This window comes from Contarinia nasturtii, unplaced genomic scaffold (genome assembly GCF_009176525.2).
Source record: "Contarinia nasturtii isolate CC-2019 unplaced genomic scaffold, AAFC_CNas_1.1 Cnas_scaffold_1037, whole genome shotgun sequence".
NCBI classification, from domain to species: Eukaryota; Metazoa; Arthropoda; class Insecta; order Diptera; family Cecidomyiidae; genus Contarinia; species Contarinia nasturtii.
In genome coordinates this window covers 3,388,004-3,411,959 of record NW_022198383.1, presented here as the reverse complement: position 1 = coordinate 3,411,959, position 23,956 = coordinate 3,388,004, and the positions used below count along the sequence as shown (strand labels likewise).

Sequence of the window (23,956 nt, the reverse complement as noted above, 5' to 3'; positions counted from 1 at the left end):
TTTAGGTTATTTTAAATTGCAAGTAACAGTACCGAACAGCACATTAACAAGTGTTTATGATTTCATCTGTCAAAAGTGGCTCTGATTTCATAATTAAACGGACCGAAACTGTTTACGCAATCACATTCTCTTTTTAGCTGTTTATCTGAAACTTTGAACTATGAATAACTCTCACAATTACCATTACTTGAAAAAAATACACTTTCATTTCCAGTTGTTAGTAACAATTAGGAGCTGAACCAAGTCAGATTTGGTATTTCGACTAAGAATACATGCCATACAAAGTACTTACCAGCAGATTTGTAATTTCTTGTTTTCAACAAAAAAACACACATTTATTTTCAATAAATGAAAAGAACATTAGTAACAAAGAGAAGATAAGTTAATGAATTTGCTATTCAGAATAATAATTGAGTTCTTCGCTACAAATGTAAATTTTAAAATAAATTAGTCAAAATGTCACCGGCATACAAATCCATCTCTAAAGATAATTAAAAGGCCGGTGTTTGAGTGTAGAAATAATTTAAATATCGTTTATTTTGTCGGCTCTACGGCTAATACTACAATTGTAATTGCTTGTTTCACTTGTATATATATAAATTGTGGTGTATACATATGGTGGTCACAACACAAAAAAGATGCTAGGAAAACTAAGTTGATTAATTTTTCATATATAATTATATCATGTTTACGAGATTAGAATTATGTTCGTAATTCAACTGCATCCAAGATATTCATTTAATACTCATATTGTTTTGAAAGTGACGAAAAAAAAGATACGCAATTTAAAACGAAAATCACACTGGAAACTAAAAAATTAATAACGCAGGAACCAAAACGTTTAGACTGAGGACAAACTTTATGCTTGAGTATATATATATATAAATAAAATGTTGTTCGAAAAATCACTCTTGTGACAAACCGGATATTCTTGAGTATAATCAACCATCTCTTTGATTTAAAAAATAAAATATCTCTCTACATTTGACTCTCTTTGCGCCATTGAAATGTTCCGGATTTGACTCCGATACTTGAAGAACCTTCATTGTTCGATGACGATGATAACATATTGTTGGTACGTCGTATGAGCTGTGCTGCTGAATCAAAACGATTGCGTAACAAGCGAACGGCTGGATTTGTCGTGATGCCACTTCGTTTCAATGATTTCCTGTTTGAGAATAAAAAGGGAAAAAAACGATTTAATAAAGGGGGCGCTCAATGGTGCATCAACACTCTTCGGTCTTACTTTGAGGATTGACTAGTTTCTTTGCTGTTGCCCAAAATGATGCGCATGTGAGTGTCGCGAGCAAAATGGTCATTGTTTTCTGCATTGTGTGCGGAGAATATTGTGCTCGGCGTTTCGAATTGATCGTCAAAATTCGGTCCATTATCGCTCCCTGGTGAAATTGGTGGCGTTGCGTACAACGGTGACATGCATCCCAAATCAGAATAATCCATTTTCAGATCTGAAATGATAGATGGGATTTTTATTGAATTCACTTTTCGAAGCAAATTTTGTTAAAACTCACCAAAATTGATTTTCTGTTCATCTACTTTCATGAAAATATCCGAATGGCTGCTCATCGATGAACGATAATTGCCCGGCAATTGTTGTTGGTTTGCTGGTTTTGACGATGACTGTGATGCTTGATAGTTTTTATTTGTTGACGATGAAGCACCCGTTGTCTGTGCAAAATAAAAGAATATGTTTTCCTCAGAAATTCTTTCCAATTTTCCTCTTTTTTTCGCTTTCAGTAAACTAACCTCATTATTACTGCTTCCGGTTGAATGACTAGAAATTACGCTTTTCCGATTGAATTTGGCATTATTCGATGATGCATCCGACCGCATGGTATTTTCATAGAAAACCGTACCCTGACGAATTCAATTTCGATCGATTTTATTATTAGCTCATTCAATATTTGGAGTTGAGTCAATTTCACAATTTTACTTACATTTGATGCTTTTTTCTCCGGCGGTGATTGAAGGATTTTATGCGCTGCGCTTCGTTGTTTTTGCTGTTTCAAACCCTCATCTGAAAGTAAATTGACATTTTAAGATTGAATTTAAGTTTATCCGGTTTTATATTGACATACTTTTCAATGCGCTTTCCAATAGCCTTAGAATGCAATAGTTATTCGATTTCATAGCCAGTTTTATTGGCGTTCTACCGCATAAATCGGATTTGTTTGGATTTGCACCATATTGCAGTAAAGTTTGAACGCATTTTTCGTGGCCTTCTTGAGCTGAGATACCGAGAGCCGTTGCACCTACGAAGAAAACGGAAAAAAAATCAGATGTTATTTTGTCTGTCATAGCAGCATTCGTTGTTAAGGAAATCAGAGGTTGGTATACTCTCTAAGAAGGAACATGTTATTAAACATTGACAAGCACCTTGTTTGCAGGCATGATCAGACGAGGCACCATAAAACAACAGCATCTCCATGACACGGTCGTTACCTTGCCAAGCGCACGAATGTAACGGAGAACGAAAATCTAAGTCCAACGCATTTACATCTGCACATCCTGCCAATTGGAAATAGAATTAAATGTTAGTGAACAATTCGATGTTTGAGTACCAAATAAAGTGTTTTCTTTACCTTGAGCAACTAGTAGCTCAACCATTTCAAGGTGGCCTTGCCAAGAGGCAACATGGAGTGGAGAACGTCCTTCGTTATCAGGAAGATTTACATTGATATTCGAATGCTCTAACAAAAACTTGGCAACGGCAATTTGATTTTCAAGGGCCAAAATATAGAGCGTAGGCCTTCCATCGGCATCGCGTAAATTTACATCGCAACCATACTTGATTAGCGTGTCAATGCACTCGATATTACCTGTGAAACCTTTCGTTCATTAGATTTTTGTCAAACTATTTTTTGATTCACTTTCGCTTACCTTCAATGCACGCCAAGCGAAACGCCGTTTTTCCATCGTGAGCTTTTTGGTCAATGCACACATTTGTCGCTGTAACCAATGCTTCGATGACATTATTTCGTCCTTCTTGAGCAGCAATATGAAGAGCATTCTTGCCCTCATTATCACACTATGAATTAAAAAAACATTTTTAAGCACCTGAACAATGGAAATTTTAAAAAAGTAATTACCTCATAGATTTTTGCACCCGCTTCAATTAACTGCAAACAAACATCATCATATCCCTCAAACGCTGCATAATGTAACGCTGTCCATCCGGCGTTGTCGCGATGTGTTTCATCCAAGCCTCGGTCAAGTAATTGTCGCACACTCTCTGGATTACCTTGAGCGGCGGCAATGCTGAGCACCGTACGACCTTCGGAGTCCATGCAATCAATACTACATCCCCAGAATAGAAGTAATTTTACAATATTTGCATGGCCTTTTGTACATGCTGCCCATAATGGTGTTCGTCCCATATTATCGCATAAATCTGGGTCAGCTCCATTTTCCATCAATAGTTCACACACCTCAGCATTTCCTTCGAATGCACTGACTAGTAAACTTGACATGCCGTCATTATCTATTTGATCCGCATTTGCATGATAGTCCAATAGGATAGAAATAACACGACTGTAACCACTGCTTCCACACAGCGCAGCCACACATAAAGCACTTCGACCATCGATGTCAAGATGATTGACATCAGCACCGTTTTCCAGAAGGATTTCGACAATTTCATAATGGCCCATGTACGATGCGGCTATCAATGATGTTCTGCCTTGTCGATCGACCGAATTTACATCGGCACCAGCATTGATTAATGCTTTCAAAATGTCCTCGTGACCACTCCAAGATGCAGCTCGCAATGCGGTTCGTTGTTCTTTGTCAGCCAAATCGATTTGAATCTCCGGATGTTTGATGAGCAATTTAACAATGTCCGCGTGACCGCCTACAAAATTAATTGATTGTTAGAAAAAATGGATTAAAAATCAATGAATGTTTCGAAATGTTCTTACCCCATGAAGCTGATCTCAAGGGTGTCCATCCATCGCGATCAGCATGATTAACATTGACATGTTTGATTTGATGCGACGTAGTGCAAACATATCGTAAACTCAACAGTAATTCGACAATTTCAAAATGTCCATTGCGAGCTGCAATATTCAGAGCGGTTTGTCCACACTCATCCTCAACTTCTAGGTCAATGGTGGCCAAACCATTACCGTCTTTCTTACAAGCGTTTAAAGCTCTCTTGAGCATTGCGACATTACCTTCGTTCGCAAGTAAATGAATCAATGCCTTTCCGCACGACAGTAGCTGATGTTTTTGCGCTAAATCATCGCCATTTGAACATTCATCGTTGTCGCGTTTACGTTGATTCTGAGTTGTCGGTGACAAAGATGGTGACATAATTTCTTGGTATTCATTGGCGTCGGTATCTTTGCTGTTATTACGTTGACACGATTTCTCACTGTTTATCAATAATTTGGCCAATTCATCGTTATCTTCCGTCACCGGTGACGTAATCAATGAATCATATGAAAATTGACAGTCTGCATTATTAATGCCCGTCTCAATGAGTAGCTTGAGTATTTTTGTGTTTGTTGGTAGGCTCGGTTTAAAGAAATCATTGATAAAATCCAAAACTTCATCACAAAGTGTTTTATTCAAAAATCGTTCGATGGTTGTTCGCATTCTTGGCATCATACAATACGTTTGTTTGTAATCCAATTCACAAACGGCACAACAATTTAATGCATTCACATAGAAACAATCGACCAGATTTGCTTTTGACTCCAATAAAATAAGAATGAGATCCAAATTAATACTTTTACCTTTCGCATATTCATCACATTTAATTAAATGGCCAAAATAGCGAAGCACTTGATTCGGACACAATGTATCACTGACCAGCGTATAATACATTGATATCATGGCATGCCCTTCGTTGACACTGCATAGAAATTTTTTCGTTGAAAATTTCACATCACTTAACCAATCGCTAAACGAATTATGAAAGATTTTCACTTTGGTTTTGTCATCGTTGAATGTCAGCACATATTTCATGGCATCGATGCGCTTATCAAATTCCGGTTGATCGATCGTATAATTATGGGTACGTAGGCAATTCATAACGAATGTTAAATCAACGAAATCACAACTTGCCAGCAATATATTTAAGATCGGACGAATTTTACTGTACTGCTTTTTATTGAACGATTTCTGACAAATGTACAAGTACAAACCATTCAGCGTGCATGGAATCAATTTGATTTCACGAAATGAAAATACATTCTCCCGTATGCCACTTAATACTTTTTCCAAGTACAATATCGAACCGTTCGATTTAATGTAAAGTTGATTGAGACAATCAATTATGTCTGCCGAGAATTGAATTTGACCCTTGAAATCGGCATTCAAACGTGCTATAATATACTCTTGTACATCTTTAACAACATGACTCTTACGTAAATCGTCCAATGCAATCTTCTTGAATCCATTGAATTTCTTGACAATATGTCGACTTTGTCGTTTCGCTGTGCACACTAGAAACAGCCACTTTGGAATCAAATGGAAATTATTCGACAGCAGCTCGGCAATCGTTCTGCTCCGATTCAACGTATTGCCTTTTAATGTTGACATCACATTTTCTTCTTCGTTAATGTAGTGTTCATCGATGGAATCGACTAGAAATAGCAACGCTGACTTTGGCGGTTGCAATTCCAAGAATGGATATAAAATGGCTTTTTTAAAACATTCATCTGGATTCTTTTCAATGTTATCTGCATTCAAACTGTCCATAATTTCCGGATTTTGTGTTAAAATCGCAAAATATTCATCGGCAATCATTTGAAGGCATGATTTGGTTTTGGTTGGTAATTGTGGTTGATTATTTTCAATTTTCGTTTCGACATTTTCCACGGCGGTTGTTATTTTTGCATCGGTCTTTGGTTCGTTGCTCTTTTTACGGCTCTCCACATTTTCATACTCGACACTTGTGCATAGTGCATCGTTTGTATCTTCATTTGGTTCTTCAATCTTTTCGCTCTGTTGAATAATTGATTTGGTTTCGTTCGTCTTTTTAGCCGGTGATGTATTTGGTGTTTCTTTAGCCGTTGTTGTCATCGACGGTGAGCCAGATTTATTGCCGATTTTAACTGGAATTTTCGATGAACCACGTGTCGTTTTAGATTTACTTGGTGTAAAGCACTGATTTTGTTCGGCTGGTTTTACGTCATTCGCCTTTTGTGCTGGCGGATATGTATCGTAGGTGGAATTACGATTACTGCTCTTTACGCCGCTTTTATTTGTTTCGGAATTTTGACGTACCATTTGTGTTTTTATCGATTTCTCTTCGTTGTTTGCGCCGTCTTTATCGGCTGATGTTGATGCTTTTGCTTCATCCTCATTTGGTTTTAGCAACGATGTTGTATCCATTAGAGTGGTATCAAGTGCGGCCGTGTCTGATGAAATGTCATTGCTATTTTTCGATTGATTCGCACTGTCAGCATCGTCTTTTGACGATAAAAGTGTTGAATGCGATAAGATCTGCATAACAATGCATCGAATGAATGTGCTCAACGAATGACACTCGGCATTTTGTGTATTTATAAAATAGCAACACAGTAATTTTCGATTAAGCATGCCTTGTGTGCCCGTATTGCCATTGATAATTCGCTTACAAATCGATGTTTTTCCCGAACCATTTGAGCCGAGTAAAAATACACCACTATGTTGTGACGTCGTCGATTTTTGTTGGATTCGTGATGACGCGGATTTTTTATGCGATTCACCGACAGCCTCATCGCCCAAAGCCATTGACGACAATTTTGTTTGTTTCGTCAGTCTTTGCTCCAAACACAGCGCTATGAGTTTTATGATCCATTCACGTTTGATGAAAACATCGGAAATCTTTGGTAAATATTCTCTATTGTTACAACCGTTCAACGGTACCAATTTCAAATCAGCCCCGGCATCGAACGATGTTTCTCCCTTGGGTGCGGTTTCGTCGTCGTTATTCGTTGTATCAGTCTCGTGCGTAACATTTTCACTGTATCCGATGACATTCTGTTGTACTAAATTCACAAAATGTTGTTCCTGTGCGAGTGACGAAAAATTTGCCTTCGCATAATCACTATCGCCCGAACTATTATTTCCGCTGCCGCAACCCGAACGTTGTAATTTCTTTTGCAATTTACTGGTGTCTTTGAGAAAATTCAGTATATGCCTATCCTCGGCGGTGCCTCCATTTATGTCGTCACTATTATTTGGTTTTGCCTCATGGTTTGTGCTTGCTTTTACTTTTGGTCGGTCGAGTTTTCGTAACGGTGTTGCGTAAATTGTTTCCTTGTTTGTATCTTGCTTTGTACCATTATTATGTTGGTTATCTGCATTTTGTTTTTGCTGGTTATTCTCAACTGATAAGTCGATAAGTTGCGGCTGTTGTTGTTCGTCTATTTTTAGTTTTTCCATTTCCGTTTTAACATGTTCAATGCTCTCGATATTATTCTCGATGACATCGGAAACTGCATTTTGTGTTGCTGTTAACACCGTTGTTTTCTTTTCGGTCGTTTGTGTCGACATCATTTTTTCACTGAATTATTGATGCGGTATGACTCTATTTTAAGCTCATGCTCTAAATACGCGACTCCATCGACACTAGAATTCTGCAGAGGAAAATAAAAGAAGAAAAAACCACAAACAATTTTTTCACATTAATTTCAATGTTGTATGTAAACAAATGTAGTTTAATGCATTTAAATCGTCGATAAATTTGCCAAAAAGTCACAGTCTGATTTTGAAACGAAAAATGAATGCGGAACATTGGCTGTACTGCACGCCTATTACAGACACGGATATGTTTTCTTTCCTACTTCTTTTTTTTACGATGGACTCATTCACACAGAAAGCATACAACACAAGTAACAAACGACCCGAGACGGATAAATGTACTACACTCTACATATAACACAACCAATTACACTCACTCTCGATACTCGTCCGCTCACCAACCAAAAATAATCAATAAAAATACGTAAATCATTTCAATTTTGTTCACCATTCACCTTTTTCATTTGTGTTTAAAAATTTCCGATTTCTTTTTGTGCTGATTATTATAAATCCAACACCCACTCGAATTTGCAACTTAATAACATTTTAGTTGCAATTGTACCACTTTGGCTGACATCTTGCACATATTCACTCTATCTCTCTGCGCTCGGCGATATTGTTGTTGGTTCGTTGGCTTTGTTCGCACTTTTTTTTTTATTGAAAAATCTACTGCATACGCTCAATCGTGTTACCGATTTGGGCGATACTAATGCACTTGATGCCTTCTTTTTATTCTATTAACATCGGCTTTATTTTTAGCAATTCAATACCATATACACTATTCACTATTCTTTTTTCTATTGAATTCCTTTTATTTCGCTTTCAATGTGGCTTCTTTCAACTTTATTTCAAACATTTTATTTTGACGTCTTTTTTTCTCGATATTCACATCGCGATTTGTAAACAATCGTAAACTAAATTCATAAATTTGTTTACGACAAACGCTGTTTCATTAACTATCAACACCATGAAGAAAGAGAGAAAAAAATATATATTGTGCACACAGACATGCACATATACAGCACGACTCGAAGCGAATAAACGAATGTGTTTGTCGTATAAGCAAACGAAGGGTACGCAAAATTCTCATTTATTATTCATGCAATTTGACAGCACCCAAGCGCACGAACGACCACGGCTTTTTATTTTTGTTTCGTTGCGTGAATCGTGGTTCGATGCATGCTAGTCACGTGGCGCCATGTTCAAATGTCATAATACCGTATGTGTGTATTATTGTTTTGAAATAAATGCGGCAAAGTGATTTCTTTTTTATAAGAAAAATAACTGTTTTCATTTATTGTCGTCATGTTAAACATACTTTTTTTTTGTTTGGTAATGGTAATTTCAAAAATAAAATATACTAGCACCCGGTAATATTTATGAAGACAAAACGAAACAACAAAAAAACCTATCAAATGTGCATTGTACAACCTTGTTGTACCGTTTTAAATTGTTGTTTATTGCTTTTTAATAAATGGTCCTTCAAGAACTTGCTTCTACCAAAATTTAAAGCGCCAGTTGAATTTAAAATCAGCATAAAGTTGAATATTTATGATAATGAATTATTTAAAAAAAAAATGATTCAACATAATTAAATCAGAATAATTTTGTCAAATGAAAAAATTGCAGCAAACAACGAATACAGAAAGAACCAGTTGACTTTTTGACTACTTAGACATGAAAAGCCTGAATGAATCATTTGGCTCTGCTTTCCTGATCTAAAGGCAGTCTTTTTTAAGTAGGCAGATCAAAGCATTTTTTATTAATTTTCATTTTTCATACAGCGATTCCAATGAAGAGCGGAATGTAAAAATGTCATCGATTTTTTTAATTCCAAAAAAAAAAAGAAAATTTCTTTTTAGACTCATTCCGCTCTATCTCCCCTATTTATAGGCTATTTTAATTTAAAAAAGGCAATTGAAGTACTTTTTTTATTAGGCCCCCGCATGATTTGTCAGATTAGATAGTGATATAATAATAATACTTATAAGTCATTGAAAGGTTGTAATTTGAACCTCTTTACATTGAAATATATACGAGATAAGGGAGATAAGTTGCAAAAAAATGCATGTCATCAAACTAAATAGATATATTACTTGTGTGTTGAGTTCACTTGGTAACAACAAAGCCGTAAATTATGTACTGCATATTGTTCATACATCCATTTATTATTCAATGAAAAGAAACTGAAACCATAAAAAATAAATATTCATAACTTTCCGAAACTATATTGCTATGGGAATGCTTGGAGCAGACAATATATTTAGCTGCCGTCATCTGGATATTTCAGCTCATTTGGATGCAGTCAGCAGATGATGCGAAGTGAAAACAATAGAAGTGATTGTTAAAGTAATACCTATAACAATCACTTCTATTGTTTTCACTTCGTATCATCTGCTGACGATATCCAGATGAGCTGTAATATCCAGATGACGACAGCTAAATATATTGTCTGGCTTAGAGATAGGGTTGTATTATCGCACCTATCCAACAGCAACTTATCCCTAGGGAAGTGAAGACTTTTTTTTGCTCTTTTCAATTTTCGCTCAAACAAATTTTCAAATGGAAACGCGAACGTCAGAACTCAGAAGCAATTCAACTTGTACGTCATAGCTCTTACGATTTAGATTAAAATTGGAAAGCTCTTGAGATGCTTTTCAAGAAGAAAATTATTTATTTTATATAAAATAAAAATCCACTTCAGTCTGCCAAACTTCAAAAATGTCCATTAGATTAGATTTATTTGACCGCCAACTGCTGGGTATTTTTTTCAAAATGTATAAAACTAACGTCAAAAAGTTGAATATTATGAATATCAATTGAATAGTTAAATGAATGCATGGAATTCGAATTTGAATAATTTATAAAACTAGAATCCCGGATTCAGGTTGCTTATTTTATTATTCAAATTTTAGTTGTAATGAAATTTATCTCCCCACTCCTGTCACACACTACTTATGTCTTTATCTACAACGATAGCGTACATCATACGATTTTCATCATTCAAGTAAACCAGTTCTTGCATTCAGTTTGCATTTTTTTAATTAGAGAAGTGTGATTTCAAGTGAGTTCTTTATACATTAGAAATATTGTTGAAACTTAATTCAAAAGAATAGATCGTTTTTGCCAACACAGTTATAGTTTTTCAGTTCCAAAAAACAACAATTATATAGGAATCGAGTGAAATTTTCGTGACCCCAAGGAGTTTTTCAAAATAAAAATGCATACATGTTGCCCTTTTATTCCAAAAAATGTTCCGGTGTCATGAATATTCTAACCGATTCATATATGAAAACATCAAATTTTGAATCCAAAAATGTATTTTCAAAAATAAATAATTTTTCAGTTTTTTGACACTTTTTTCAAATTTACATTTTTGATGGCAATCAACAAACACGGCTTCGAAAAGTTGTTTCAAATTTAATCAATTCCTTTCTTCCATACTATATCAGGCGATTCAAGTTGCATTTTTATTTATCCTCTCTCGTAATAGTTTTACAACGGTATTAAAATGAGCGACGTATATATAGTGTCGGCTGCCCGAACACCAATCGGTAAAAGATTTTATTTTCCCTAAGGTTTTTGATAAGATGGCCATATTCATTTTTCTTATCTGATAGGAAATTTGAATGGAACGTTATCGAAGCTGCCTGCATCGGATCTTGGTGCGATTGTGGTGAAAGAAGTGTTAAATCGTGCCAACGTGAATGCGGCCGATGTTGATGAAGTTATTCTTGGACAAGTAAGTGAATTCAAATTAATTTTTCCGAAGTGAATTTACTGAGTTAAGTCACTTGAATACAGACCTTATCTGCTGGCGCTCGTCAAAATCCTGCACGTCAAGCGTCACTTAAAGCTGGCGTTCCACAAAATGTGCCTGCATTTTCATTGAATATGCTGTGTGGTTCTGGCTTGAAGTCCTTATATCTTGGCTTTTTATCGATTAAAGCGGGCGAATCAAGTGTTTTGGTTTGCGGTGGCCAAGAGAGTATGTCTTCAGCACCTCATGTAGTTCATTTACGATCAGGCTTTAAGTTGGGATCAACCGACCTAACGGATACAATATTGCTTGATGGACTTACTGACGCACTTCATGGCATTCACATGGGTGACACTGCTGAAAATTGTAATAAAAAATACAAGAATACCCGCGAAGAACAAGATGCATTCGCGGCACGTTCACAACATTTGGCCGAAACGGCACAGAAAAATGGTTATTTCGATGCTGAAATTGTACCGGTTCCAATTCAAGGCCGAGATGGTTTTACGTTGTTTGATAAAGGTAAGTTCATTGGAAAAATTCAAATTGCACTTGTCATTCATCCATGAAACTTTTTTATTGTAAAAATGTTATTGAATTGAGAAAATTTAGTAAAGCAAAACCACGAACAAGAACAGAAAGGTTCTGACAATAATAAATTTAGGAACGGGTCACAGCCCAAAATCTACGGGGGGTCCCCGCTCTGAAAAACTCCAGCAAAATTTAATATCCCAAGCAAATGCAATAGTTTTATTCCTTGTGAAAAACCCTAGGAAAATCGAATATTTTCTCAAAATTCTAGAGAGGTCCTTGGACCCTAGGGGAGGGTCAATGCGACCTATGCGAACTATGTCAGAACCTATGAACAAGAATATCAAAAGAAATTTGATGTTTTTTTAAAAAAATGCAATTTTTGGAGAAAAAAATTTGAAACTTTCAGTTAATTTTTCTTTAAAAAATTTACCAACTATTAAAAAAAAACGGCGGACCTTTTTTTACATATGAACTATCCTTTTAACGAAATTCGACAAACCATTTAATAAAAAAACTAATACTTTTAAATTTATAACTAATTTTCTCCAAATTGATTACTAATTTTTTTTTTTTTTTTTTGACGCACTTATTTCTATTAAACTGCTAACCGACGATCTAATATTTCACTAACTATTTCTACATTTTCTACTAACCATTTTCTTTTTTTAACTAACTGGTTTACATAATTCCCTATGTTTTTTTGAATTCATTGCAAAAAAAAAACACGAATTCGCAGATGAATTTCCAAAACATGGAACAACGATTGAAGCACTAGCAAAACTAAAACCTTGTTTTGATGACAATGGTTCTGTCACTGCTGGCAATGTATCCGGAATAAATGACTCGGCAGCTGCTGTGCTTTTAATGTCACAAAATGAGGCGCAAAAGCGTGGTGTTAAACCTTTGGCACGTATCGTTGCCTTTGGTCAAGCCGGACTTGATCCTCTGATCATGGGCATGGGCACTGCATACGCAGTTAAAGTTGTGGTTAGTATAAAAAAGTCTTTTGAATAGTTCAACTGTATAAATGCGATCAATTTTAGCTTGAAAAGGCCGGATGGAGCAAAGATGAAGTTGATCTATATGAATTGAACGAAGCCTCTGCGGCTGTATCTGTATCCGTTAATAAAGAGTTGAACATTGATCCGTCAAAAATTAACATCAATGGTGGCTCTGTTGCTCTCGGTAAATATTTCATTCATTTTCGTAGCTTTTTGAACCCGATTTAACACCAGCGTTCCTATTTCATTTTATCAGGTCATCCACTGGGTGCCTCTGGTTGTCGAGTACTAGTTACTTTAATATATGCATTGAAAAGAACTGGCGGACGCAAAGGTGTTGCCTCACTATGCATTGGCGGTGGAATGGGAATTGCAATTGCCATTGAACTATTATAAACATTTTTAATAAAGAAAACTGTTTTTTGTGAAGAATTGTTCATTTCAACAGGAAAATCACGTATTTGTTTGACAAATAAAATACCGATTCATATCAATCCATTAAAAATTTAATTATTTCACGCACAGAAACAAACCCTAAAAAAAGTAAGCTCACTGTGATTTATCGGTTGATTGTTATTATAAAAAGTTGACTATGTTTTGACACGGCCAAACTTTTCGTGTCACGTCCAAACTTTTCAAAAATAGATTTTGACATTTGTAAGATGCTTTTTGATAGCTATGATATCATTTGGCATAACACAAACACTTAATTTGCTGACGTTTCGTAGAATAATTCAGTTTGAGGCGGTGAACAAAAAAAAAATAACATTAAATTAACTTATTCAAACAAACATGAGAAACTAAAAGCTATACCATAAATATTGAGGTTTTCAAAGGCAATGTTCACAAAGAGACACAAATCTTCAGTAACTGAAGATCAGGTAATACATATAAAAGAGCAATCTTTTTTACGCATTAATTGCCATTCAATTATCAATCTTCATTTTATATGTGTTTATTTATATAGATTCGGCCAATAAAATGTGCAAAAATTGACTGCAAAGATGACCGAATCTATTTTATTGATGGATTGTTCCCGAAAATTTCAAACTTAGAGTATTTTCCGGCTGAAATCCTATCGAAGATTTTTAGTAAAGTGAACGATATTGATTTGATGCGTTTGGCTCACATTAGTTACCGATTCGATTCTATCACGAAAAGTGTGTTTAAACAAAGATATACCAAGAATTATTTTCTGGTTGACGGAGAAACACTTTATGAAGAACAGGTTCGTTCTTTGTTTAAACATTTCGAAAATGTTATCACATCAATCAGTGCGCGCATGATAAATAATATACATGATAATCATTGGATCATGCAACCAAAACGAGTGAAAAAGTTTAAATTTCGTGATTGTTCTTTCACCGATTCACCATATACTTTTTCCCAACATTCGAATATCACGCACTTAACACTTCGAAAGTGTGATATAGACAACTTATCATTATCACAACTTCGTAATTTACAAAAATTAAAAATAGATGGTTCTGTCGATGGAAAATTTTTATCGTTCAAAGAAATGTGCAAAAATAATCCACAGCTTGAAAGTTTAATTGTATATGGATTGGGCGCGAATGATATGATGGAATATGTCAAAATGGATTTAAATCATTTAAAAGAGCTCCACATAATCGACAGAAAACCAATAGAATCATTTGACTTAACAACACAGTCCATGAACCGGTTGGAATCGCTTGGATTATCGGTTGGTGAACGCTCAGTTCCATTGCTAAGAGAACTTAGTGATAAATGTCCAAACATCAAAACATTGGCATTGGCATTGAATACAACTCCCAGCTTTATTGACTCTTATTTTTCAGTTGATGCTATACACCGTTTTAAACAGGTTGAATCGTTAACATTGGTGTACAGAATTAATTCAACAAGATTGCTAGAGATCGCAAAAGGTTTACCGAATTTGAGTCAATTATTCATTGAAGTACATTTTGATACACTTCCTTTATACTCCCACCAAATTTTAGCACTTTTCCAAGAGTGTGTGCATCTCAATAAATTTTGCTTAGATCAAATTTATGGTCGGGTTGAACAAACTTACTTTTCTGATATCTTCCACAATGACTTTCTTCTGGCCACAGAAAACCGATCCAATGACGTAAAGATTGAGTTAAAAGAACATGATAAAACGGTAGCAACCGTCACCAAAGAAGCAATCGTTTGGCGGAACAAGTTGGTGCATTGGGTGGGTTATGCAGCAACATACAGTCAACTAAATTTTCATTTGCTAGATTATGAATTGTTGGATATAAGTAGCCTGTGTACTCTATGTAATCGCTGGAAAGGAGTTGATACATTGATTAAAAGAGCTGTGGAAAAGCGGTATCGAGTTAATGGAGAAGCGTTTATCGCAACCATAGGTGAAACAAGTGGCGAAGCAATACAAACATTTGGACAATATGTTAGAAATATCGAAATCAATCTCGATGGAAGAGATTTTGAAGAGATTTGGTGGAATCTTATCGTTGAACACTGCGGAAATGTAATCAACATGTGTGTTAATGAACATTTTGATCCTTCGAAGAATTCGTGCTTTGTACACAACCGATCCATGAATTTTCCAGAACTACAGCATTTTGAATATCGTTCAAATAAAAATTGGCAAAGAAACCAAATTGACAAGGAATCTATTGTGTTTGATGTATCAATATTATTTTCTTGCCAAAATCTTGCAACCCTTCAATTCCATTCCGATGTTCGGCTGATCAACTATCAAGTACCGGCACATGCACTCAATAATTTAATGGATCTCAAATTCCACACACGTAACAAGTCGATTACGGAATTTTTGAGCAATCTGACATTTAACATCCATCGAAAAATTAAATTTAAGTTCAAAGCTTGTTTCTCATGAAATTATAATAAATACAATATTATTATTATTTACATGAATAAATAGTTTGATTTGAGTATTCAATCTTTCAGTTAAGAAGTAAATGAATTTGGTAAGAATATGAAATTTTCTTAGTTTTTTCTATAAATTAATCGTACAATCAAATATCAATAGATTTAAAGTGATAAAAATACAAATAAAGTCGAATTTAAGCGCCGTTGACATTTGACAGTTGTCTACGATATCTATGTGTCGTTCTGACGTTCAAGTGCCATAACAAGAAAAAAAAAGTCGAACTGTCACTTTGCTTCACAAATACAATTTCATCACTCAAATGACAATGCAAACTTTTTTTGTAAATATTTTGATTTGCTAAGCAAATGCTCAAATATTTTCTGCGTGCAATTTATTTTTAAATGGTTGATTTTCCTTTCGTTTATGTAATCGAATTTACACATAATTTAGATTGATTTTTTTTTAATCAAAAGGGTGAGTTTTTCTCAAACGTTCAACATTACGTGATCACGATGGCGATCAATGCACCGTAGAACATAAATATCCTTTTCGGATAATTTGCTTTTGAAATATTTTTCAAATATCAAAATTGAAAATTCAATGCGTTTTATTTTTATTTGTAAAAATCACGTGAATCGTTTACCTTTTTAAAGATAAGAAACAATGTCAAGTTCACCGGCAAAACACAAATCCAGCCACCACCACCATCATCATCATCATCGTGACCACCAACATCCGTCAAGTTCGTCTGGTCACAGTTCATCAAAGTCGATGTTGAATTTATCGTCGTACATTAAAATTCAAGATAGCTCAAAAGTTTTGCCGCGTTACAGTGTTGGTAGGTTTGACAAATGAAATTGAATAATAAATATCAAACAATTTGTGAAATTCGTTATTTTCAGCTTTGAGTAAGCCGCACGATGAATGTTTGCCCATGGATGAATTGGATGGCATTCAAACAGAGTTGGAGACTCTTTTGTCATCGGTGGCCACGCGATACCGTACATTAAAGTCGGAATATGATTCTCTGGAAGATCGAAAGTATCAAAAGAAAAGTTCGGACAAGGAAAAAGAGAAATTGAGTTTGCCCAGCACAAGTGGCAAACGGAAGCGAGAAGAGAAAAAATCATCGTCGAAAGAATCCAGTCGACACATTCATGCAAAACATGCGAAAACCAAAAATACTTCATCGCATTTGCCGGCACATGGTGAACATAGCCGAAGCACTGATGCGTTGCCGCATTCAAATCCGAGTGCTGGTCACAGTCATCCGCATATGAATCCGAAACCAACGTTACTCAAAAACGATGTACCATACAAATTTTGGCTATCAGTCGAACCTTACTGCATTCCAATCACACAGGAAGACATTAAACTATTGGATGATTTAATTGATGAATATTCAGAGCCATTGGTGCCTTCAATTCCTGATTTGGGACCGCATTATACAGTCCGATGGGCAGCTGAAGATTTGCGCAACGAACAAGCCAATTCGAATGCTAACGTTAAACCGAGTAAACGTAAAAATTCTACATCCACTGATGTAACCGATTCACCAAAGAAATCGAATGAAAAATTGCTGGATCAAGGTGTGTGTGGTTCGTTGACGCAGAGATTGGTGTCGGCATTGTTGGAAGACAATGAAGAGGTTCAATGTGAATTACCGTCCACCGATGCAACTAGTCAAGATGAAAATCATACCGAAACCAATTTAACAGCAACACCTCAAAAACAAAGCACGCCGGTCACTTCTTTGCTAAAGAGTGGCATCGATGTGGAAAATCGATTGAAGAAGGAACTACTTGATTTGGGCATTTTGGAACCAAGCGACTTTGAAAATAAAGACGATGAAGTACTCAATGAAATCAATCGTGTTCGAAATGAACTGGAGGCCATTGCCGAATTTAATCGCGATGAATTGAAATTATTGAAAACAGCAGCCAAAGGGGAAATGAAGCGTCAAGAAATCAAACGCAAAATTGACCGAATTGACAAAGAGGTTTGTGTAATATTTACATTTTTTTTTGTGGTACTTAGTTCATTCATTTTAAATTAACAGATCATTGATGCACATAAACGGGTACTTGCTGCCAAACAAAAACGACGACCACTTTCAAAGCATGAACGCACCGATATTTATCGGCTGGTCGAGGAACAAAAGCGACTCTCAGATCTGTTGGAATCAATGCCAATACCAGGTGTGACATTCACTGAACCATTTTCACATTGTTCAATTCATTCTCATTTCCTTTCATTTGTCTAGGTTTCAATTATTTAGTTCATCCCACCGATGCGACATCATCAACGAAAACAGAAACTGCCTCGAACACATCAAAATCTTAAGACACAATTTGCCTTATATGAATATCAAAAGATATATGACTGCAATCAATATATAAATACTTTAGAATGAAGTCAATTTTTCGATGCAATATTTTTCTTTGATTGATTATTAACCATTTTTGCAGAGAACTTATTATTTACAAAAAATTCGTTATTTGTTGAATTTTTGAAATTTTAAACTATAAAGTTAATTATACAAAAGACATAAAAATGCTTTGAATTTGTTTGAGTTTTTAAACAAAAACTAACAATAAATTACGTTCGAAGGAAATGAGATTTAATTTGAAGAAAATAATAAAAGACATTTGAAATGAGAGAATTCTTTTGTGTATGGTTTTTTTTGAGAGAGAAAAAGAAATTCACCAAAGATAGAAATATTCCCTGAAGTAGTGAGATACATGCCTGTGTCATATCACATAAACCTATCAAATGCGTAGAAAATACAATTCATGAAGAATATATTGTTATATCTTGAACAAGGTTCCACAATCAAAGTACCTATCATTCATCTTTTCTTTATTCAGTAGTCCTTAGGACGGAGTCAAGTAAAGATATTCTTTGTTGATATTTGGTGTGCACTTACATCACATGAAACTGAGTGCGTGTGTGTGTAAAATCTTGTGATAATTTAATTTTTAAACGAATCCAGAGACATGCTGAAAATATATTTTTTTTGATATTTTTATTATTTAATTCATTGAACATAAAATTAGATACATTTAGTTGATTATCGATATTTTTTTTTGTATTTTATGTTTAATATTTTCTAGAAATCTATTTCGGTCTAATTTATATCAATATGGGCGTTGTTTTATCATGATTGATCAATGTTCGATATATTCATTGGCAAAATTAATAACAAATTGCCAACTAAAATTCGCTAGAGAGAACGATCATTTCAATTCCATGCCACTGATTACAATTGCAAATCAATCAAAACGCATTCTAATTTATGTTTAAAAAAATAAAAATCTAAAATTTAAGTCGTGTCACATAATTGCGCGTCAGTAGATCCAGCCATCACAATGTATTTGGCGCGTAATTCCTTCATTCATGACAATTTAACGAAAATACCGTGTTTATATATCATTGCGAAAATTCCACGCCCAGTTCATTTCATTTTAAACTCATTCATTTTATCAATCTACGAATAGCGTCGTTTTAGATGCCGTTGAAGTAAAAACTCAATCATAATAGTCAATTTTAAAAACGTTTAGCTTAACAAATAATTCATATATATATAGTATAATTGTATGTATAGAACGGTTAAAAATGTATGTTGCATTAAAATTGCGGATGTTTTATTTCTCATTGGGTTGTCAATTAACTCTGGCATTTGCATCAAGAGATTAAAATCGTAAAATAGACCATGCTTAACATTTTAACCATTAAATTGCCGATAGAGTGTTGAAGTATGATGGGAGAGCTTTATATAAAATTGTGAATATTCTATGTGATTTGTCGATTAGGAATCAATTGAAATGTATACGATTAAAAAGCGCTAGTTTTATGGTTCGCCTGTATGCGTCGTTGTTTGCATCAAGCATAATAGATTGCTTGTGTTTTTTTTAGTGAGTGATGAATTATTGTTGTGGTTGACCGTAACCTGGGTAGCCCGTGTAAGCACCAGGAGCAGGTGGACCAGGTGGAGGCCTGTATGCTTGATAGTTTTGAGCCGGATGATAGTTTTGTTGATGATAACCTGCATGTGTGGCCGGATAATTGGGGCCACCTGGTGCATAGGGACCTTGTGGTGGACCTTGATATTGTTGCGAATAGATATTTTGACCAACTGGTGGCGGCAATTGAGCATTTGGCGCTGTTGGAAATAAATAAAATGAATATTAACGCACAATTCAAAAGGGAATCTGGAAATTTAGTCATTTACCTGTACTGTTCTGTACTTGGGGCTGAGGAGGCTGAGTATAGTTTGGCTGTGAATGAGCTCCTAGAAATTAAAAGAAAAAAACAAAATTGATATTGATCGGTCTTTGTACAATTGTTCAATTGTTCACTTTACCTGATACTGGTGGTGGCATTGGCCCTGGTGGCTGATAACCAGCTGGCGGTTGACTGTTTTGTGGTGGAGGCGGCATATTTGGATGCGGCGGAGCCATTGACATTGGTTGAGAATTGGGAGCTAAAAATGGAAAAAAGTGTTTCAATTAAAATCGGAGCGCTCATTTGGTATATATATAGCAAGAAATAGTTCAATATATTAGTAGATAAAATTGGTAAGATTTTTTCTCAACTATTTGCATTGCTATTTTTGATTGAATTAGGGTTAAATTAAATGGTGTGAAACATTACGCATTGCTTTACCAGAAGCTGGCGGTTGAGCTGGTGGCTGCTGTGCGCCGGTTACTGGGGTTTGTTGTGGTGCCCCTGTAACTGGTGGTGGTGGTCCTCCTCCGATAGTTGGTGCTTGACTGCCATTTGAAGTGTTTGGCGGCGATGTTGTTTGATTTGGATTTGCAGCCGACGTTGGTATTGAATTTACCTAAGGATAGAATCACAAAAGAAAAGAATACAATTAATTTAAAATAATCGACAAATAAGCGAAGATAATCGTAAAATAATCAATAAGAATGTGAAATAATTCTGAATGAATTTACCACTGGAGGATTAGCTGCAGGTTGATGGTGTGTTGGCGGTGGAATTGGTTGTCCTGAACATAAAAATTAAATAAATTAGTTAATCAAAGTAATTTCTGCCAATATGCGATATGTTAGTCTTATTGATTGTACCTTGTTGAGAACCTGGCGGATATCCAGGTGCTGGTGGTTGATATTGTTGTGGTGGCGGTGGATATGGATTGGGATAAGCTAAAAATATGTTCAAAATTTAGAATGATAATGTTTGCTTTTACTTTAACGAGTTTTATCAAATGAAAGATGGTTAGATTGATTATTACCCGGGTTTGGGCCACCATAGTAGTTCATTGGCGGCGGTGCATTTTGTGGATACATATTTTGCGAATGGGGTCCATACATTGGCTGATTACCAGGTGGTGGTGGATAACCAGGTTGATGTGTTGTTGACGGTGGCATTCCGTGGTGATAAACCTGAGGCGCTGCGTTCGGTGCATAACCTTGTGGTCCATACGGTGGCATGGCTGGTGGATAGCTATTCGGTTGATAACCTTGCCCTGTTGGAAATATATTTAATAACGAATATTCCAATAAACACATCTCATCACTCTCAGTATAGATATTAACTCTTATAAACATTGAATTTCGAGTTCAGTATACTAAAATAAAATCTCAAAAAAGAGTTTGGTCGATTTTCCTCAAAAAAGTGCATTTACCTTGAGGTGGTGGACCATAACCGTAATGCTGAGGCTGTTGATATCCACGATAGGGTTGAGCTTGTTGTTGACCTGGCTGAGGAGGTTGTTGCTGATTTGGAGGTTGAGCTTGTGGCCCTGGACCTTGTTGCTAAAAATTGAAGAAAATGTTGAAATTTCTTTAATAAAAATGTTTATTAAAAAGACAAAATTGAATTCACTTTATAATGCTGGCAATAAAAAGAATGTTAAAATTCCGAAAGTGAAGAAAAGATCAAAATGAATTACTTGTTGTGCAACCGGTGGTTGTGATGCTTGCGAAACTGGAACGGTCGGTGCCTGTGAGCTTGGTGGAACAGCGTTGGGCCGTTGAGAGCTTGGATGCTGTTGACTTGGTGGTTGCTACAAAGAAAAATGGAAAGAGTCGTCAACAAAATCGCTCAAATTAAAGCAATCGCTTGCAATTACTTGTGGTGGCTGATTTGGTGCCTGTGTTGGTGGACCTTGGGGCTGTGTCGTAGGAGCTGCAACTGTTGGTTGTTGCTGTTGTTGAGCTGTAGGTTGGGGTGTAGTTGACATTGGCATTGGTGGTGCTTGCGAATGTGGTGTATTGGCAACCGAATGTGGTATCGTTGGATGCGATTGAATTGGCGGTTGAGAATGTGGCTAAAAATAATAAATTAATCCATATATTAGATAAACTTTGAATAATTTACTAAACAGGGAGCGGCAGATACCAAAAGTGATAAATGAAAAAAAACACAAAATAAATATAGTTATAATTAAAAATAAATTACCGGTTGTTGTTGGGGCTGAGAGTGTGGAATTGCATTTGGCGGTGGTGCGTTTCGGAAATTCTGCTGCGGTGGTCCAGCAGCCGTATCATTTTGTGGCGGTTGTGGTGGTTGCTGTAATTTTTTTCTCTCATTGTGAGCATACTCCCATTTGACCGGAATGTTTGACATTTTATTATTTACCTGTTGGGCATGCGACAACGGTGGATGTGATTGAACTGGTGGCTGTTGGGGTTGAGCTTGAGATTGAGGAACGGAAGTCGGTGGACCAGCATTTCGATAGTTTGGCTGTGGCCCCGCACCAGGTTGACCAGCTGGTCCCGCAGTATCGTTTTGTTGAGGAGGCGGTGGCTGCTGTAATAATTGAGATAACAAATAAATTTGTATCAGAATAAGACGAGTTTCTTCACTTATTTTTTCCACAAATAAATCATAAAAATAATAAAACAAACTTTCTTTTCACAATTCTGTACCTGATTTGAGATTGGATGTTGTTGTTGGCCAGGATGTTGTGGACCTGGATGCTGTTGGCCAGGATGTTGAGGTCCTGGATGCTGTGGACCATGTTGCGGTGCCGATGGATGGCTCTGGCCAGGATGTTGCTAATAAATAGAGCAAAATTTCAATCTTAATATTTTACATACATTTTGTAAATAATCTCATGAAATAAACAGAAAGGAATTGTAAATTATAGCAATAAACTACATAATTTAGCATAAATTACTAATCCATTCGTAAATACAGCTCAAAATACACGAAATATTTTTTTTTTCGCTCAAAAAAATGTGCTTATACCTGTCCCTGTTGCTGTTGTTGTTGTTGTTGCTGTTGCTGCTGCTGCTGTTGTTGTTGTTGCATGTGCGATGAATTTGGCAATGGCATTTGATGTTGCATGTGATTGTATGGACCCCCAATTGGTGGTTGTTGATTTGGATTTTGTGGTCCGCCTGGTGGTTGATTGCCACCTTCATTTGATGGATGATGCATCGGTGGAATTTGTTGTCCCATCGAAGATTGCAAAACATGTGGTGGTGGTAGAATTTGATTTACATTTTGTGTTGAATCTAAACAACAGAAATTCATTGAATGTCTTGTTTTCATTTTCATAGTTTTATTTCAAGTTACCCGCAAGTTGTGCTAAATAAACGAGATTACGGTGCAGTGTCTGATGATAAGACATACATTCATGGCTTTTGCCAGCATGTTGAAATTCTTGAATGGTTTGAATGAGACTACAATTTTCGTCGAGAATTTTTTGAATGTGAGCCGGACTTGGCGGTGGTGGTCCTTGTGCGGGACCTCGATTTGGCGGCATTGCACGATGTTGCTGTTGATTCGGTGCTGCACCAATCGGTGGCTGTTGTGCCGCTTGAGGCGTTTGTTGTTGTTGTCCATATGCCAGAGACATGATTTTATTCGATTTATCGATTCGAAATCGATGTATCAAAAGTGAATACGCCGATTATTTTCTTCTTTTCCAATAAAATTCGAAGTTTTTCGCTTTCAAATTGACTTCTGACGAAAATAAAAGCGCAGACAATGGACAAAAAACATACAATCGCACACACACACACAAAGAAAACTTTGAGCAATTACACACCGAACAACGACCGAGCGAATGGAATCGCAAAATAATTGCAAATAGCACCAAAAAAATAATTAAATTCCAAAGTACCGAATCAATGTGATTTGATTGAACCTTGATGTACACAGTGATTCACAGATACAAATAAAAAAGAATGAAAAATTATTTGTTTGATTATATAAAATATGAAATATACATTCTACAATTCGGCATTTTCCATTTAACACTAAAACAAATCTCTTGAAATGAGAGCGTCGTCT

At 35.8% G+C, this 23,956-nt stretch overlaps 5 protein-coding genes across 9 annotated transcripts; 3 read left to right on the top strand and 2 right to left on the bottom strand.

The window, feature by feature from the left end:
* Window positions 1–516: 516 nt before the first annotated feature.
* LOC116343854 lies at window positions 517–8,551 on the bottom strand. Of its 2 annotated transcripts, none has more exons than XM_031772133.1 (12): window positions 7,908–8,551; window positions 3,936–7,586; window positions 3,108–3,868; window positions 2,899–3,046; window positions 2,601–2,837; window positions 2,395–2,526; window positions 2,097–2,270; window positions 1,956–2,035; window positions 1,765–1,875; window positions 1,530–1,686; window positions 1,247–1,466; window positions 517–1,168 (listed from the first exon to the last, which is right to left on the bottom strand). In XM_031772133.1, exons 2-12 carry the CDS (start codon window positions 7,504–7,506, stop codon window positions 979–981), a joined length of 5,781 nt encoding a protein of 1,926 aa, XP_031627993.1. In that variant the 5' UTR covers window positions 7,507–7,586; window positions 7,908–8,551; the 3' UTR covers window positions 517–978. The 2 variants fall into 2 exon arrangements, with proteins under 2 accessions (XP_031627993.1, XP_031627992.1); XM_031772132.1 differs by having other exon boundaries at window positions 7,986–8,551.
* A 1,952-nt stretch (window positions 8,552–10,503) lies between these two features.
* LOC116344007 (acetyl-CoA acetyltransferase, cytosolic-like) lies at window positions 10,504–13,319 on the top strand. 2 transcript variants are annotated; one of them, XM_031772365.1, is made up of 7 exons: window positions 10,504–10,594; window positions 11,024–11,084; window positions 11,151–11,272; window positions 11,335–11,812; window positions 12,561–12,811; window positions 12,868–13,009; window positions 13,082–13,319. In XM_031772365.1, exons 2-7 carry the CDS (start codon window positions 11,042–11,044, stop codon window positions 13,219–13,221), a joined length of 1,176 nt encoding a protein of 391 aa, XP_031628225.1. In that variant the 5' UTR covers window positions 10,504–10,594; window positions 11,024–11,041; the 3' UTR covers window positions 13,222–13,319. The 2 variants fall into 2 exon arrangements, with proteins under 2 accessions (XP_031628225.1, XP_031628224.1); XM_031772364.1 differs by lacking the exon at window positions 10,504–10,594 and adding an exon at window positions 10,749–10,848.
* A 211-nt stretch (window positions 13,320–13,530) lies between these two features.
* On the top strand, window positions 13,531–15,694 carry LOC116343676. The gene is made up of 2 exons (XM_031771881.1): window positions 13,531–13,706; window positions 13,793–15,694. The coding sequence occupies exons 1-2, from the start codon at window positions 13,665–13,667 to the stop codon at window positions 15,692–15,694; spliced, it is 1,944 nt and encodes a 647-aa protein (XP_031627741.1). The 5' UTR covers window positions 13,531–13,664.
* Window positions 15,695–15,975: 281 nt separating this feature from the next.
* LOC116343956 (transcriptional adapter 3-like) lies at window positions 15,976–18,347 on the top strand. The gene is made up of 5 exons (XM_031772290.1): window positions 15,976–16,162; window positions 16,342–16,526; window positions 16,591–17,687; window positions 17,748–17,886; window positions 17,952–18,347. The coding sequence occupies exons 2-5, from the start codon at window positions 16,352–16,354 to the stop codon at window positions 18,029–18,031; spliced, it is 1,491 nt and encodes a 496-aa protein (XP_031628150.1). The 5' UTR covers window positions 15,976–16,162; window positions 16,342–16,351; the 3' UTR covers window positions 18,032–18,347.
* Window positions 18,348–19,309: 962 nt separating this feature from the next.
* On the bottom strand, window positions 19,310–23,919 carry LOC116344082 (extensin). 3 transcript variants are annotated; one of them, XM_031772472.1, is made up of 15 exons: window positions 23,237–23,919; window positions 22,907–23,175; window positions 22,585–22,713; window positions 22,295–22,462; window positions 22,115–22,225; window positions 21,786–21,983; window positions 21,606–21,719; window positions 21,339–21,468; window positions 20,946–21,179; window positions 20,779–20,856; window positions 20,647–20,699; window positions 20,342–20,531; window positions 20,052–20,171; window positions 19,920–19,979; window positions 19,310–19,850 (listed from the first exon to the last, which is right to left on the bottom strand). In XM_031772472.1, the coding sequence occupies exons 1-15, from the start codon at window positions 23,517–23,519 to the stop codon at window positions 19,615–19,617; spliced, it is 2,373 nt and encodes a 790-aa protein (XP_031628332.1). In that variant the 5' UTR covers window positions 23,520–23,919; the 3' UTR covers window positions 19,310–19,614. The 3 variants fall into 3 exon arrangements, with proteins under 3 accessions (XP_031628332.1, XP_031628331.1, XP_031628333.1); XM_031772471.1 differs by having other exon boundaries at window positions 22,295–22,465; window positions 23,237–23,918; XM_031772473.1 differs by having other exon boundaries at window positions 20,354–20,531; window positions 22,295–22,465; window positions 23,237–23,918.
* Window positions 23,920–23,956: the final 37 nt, after the last annotated feature.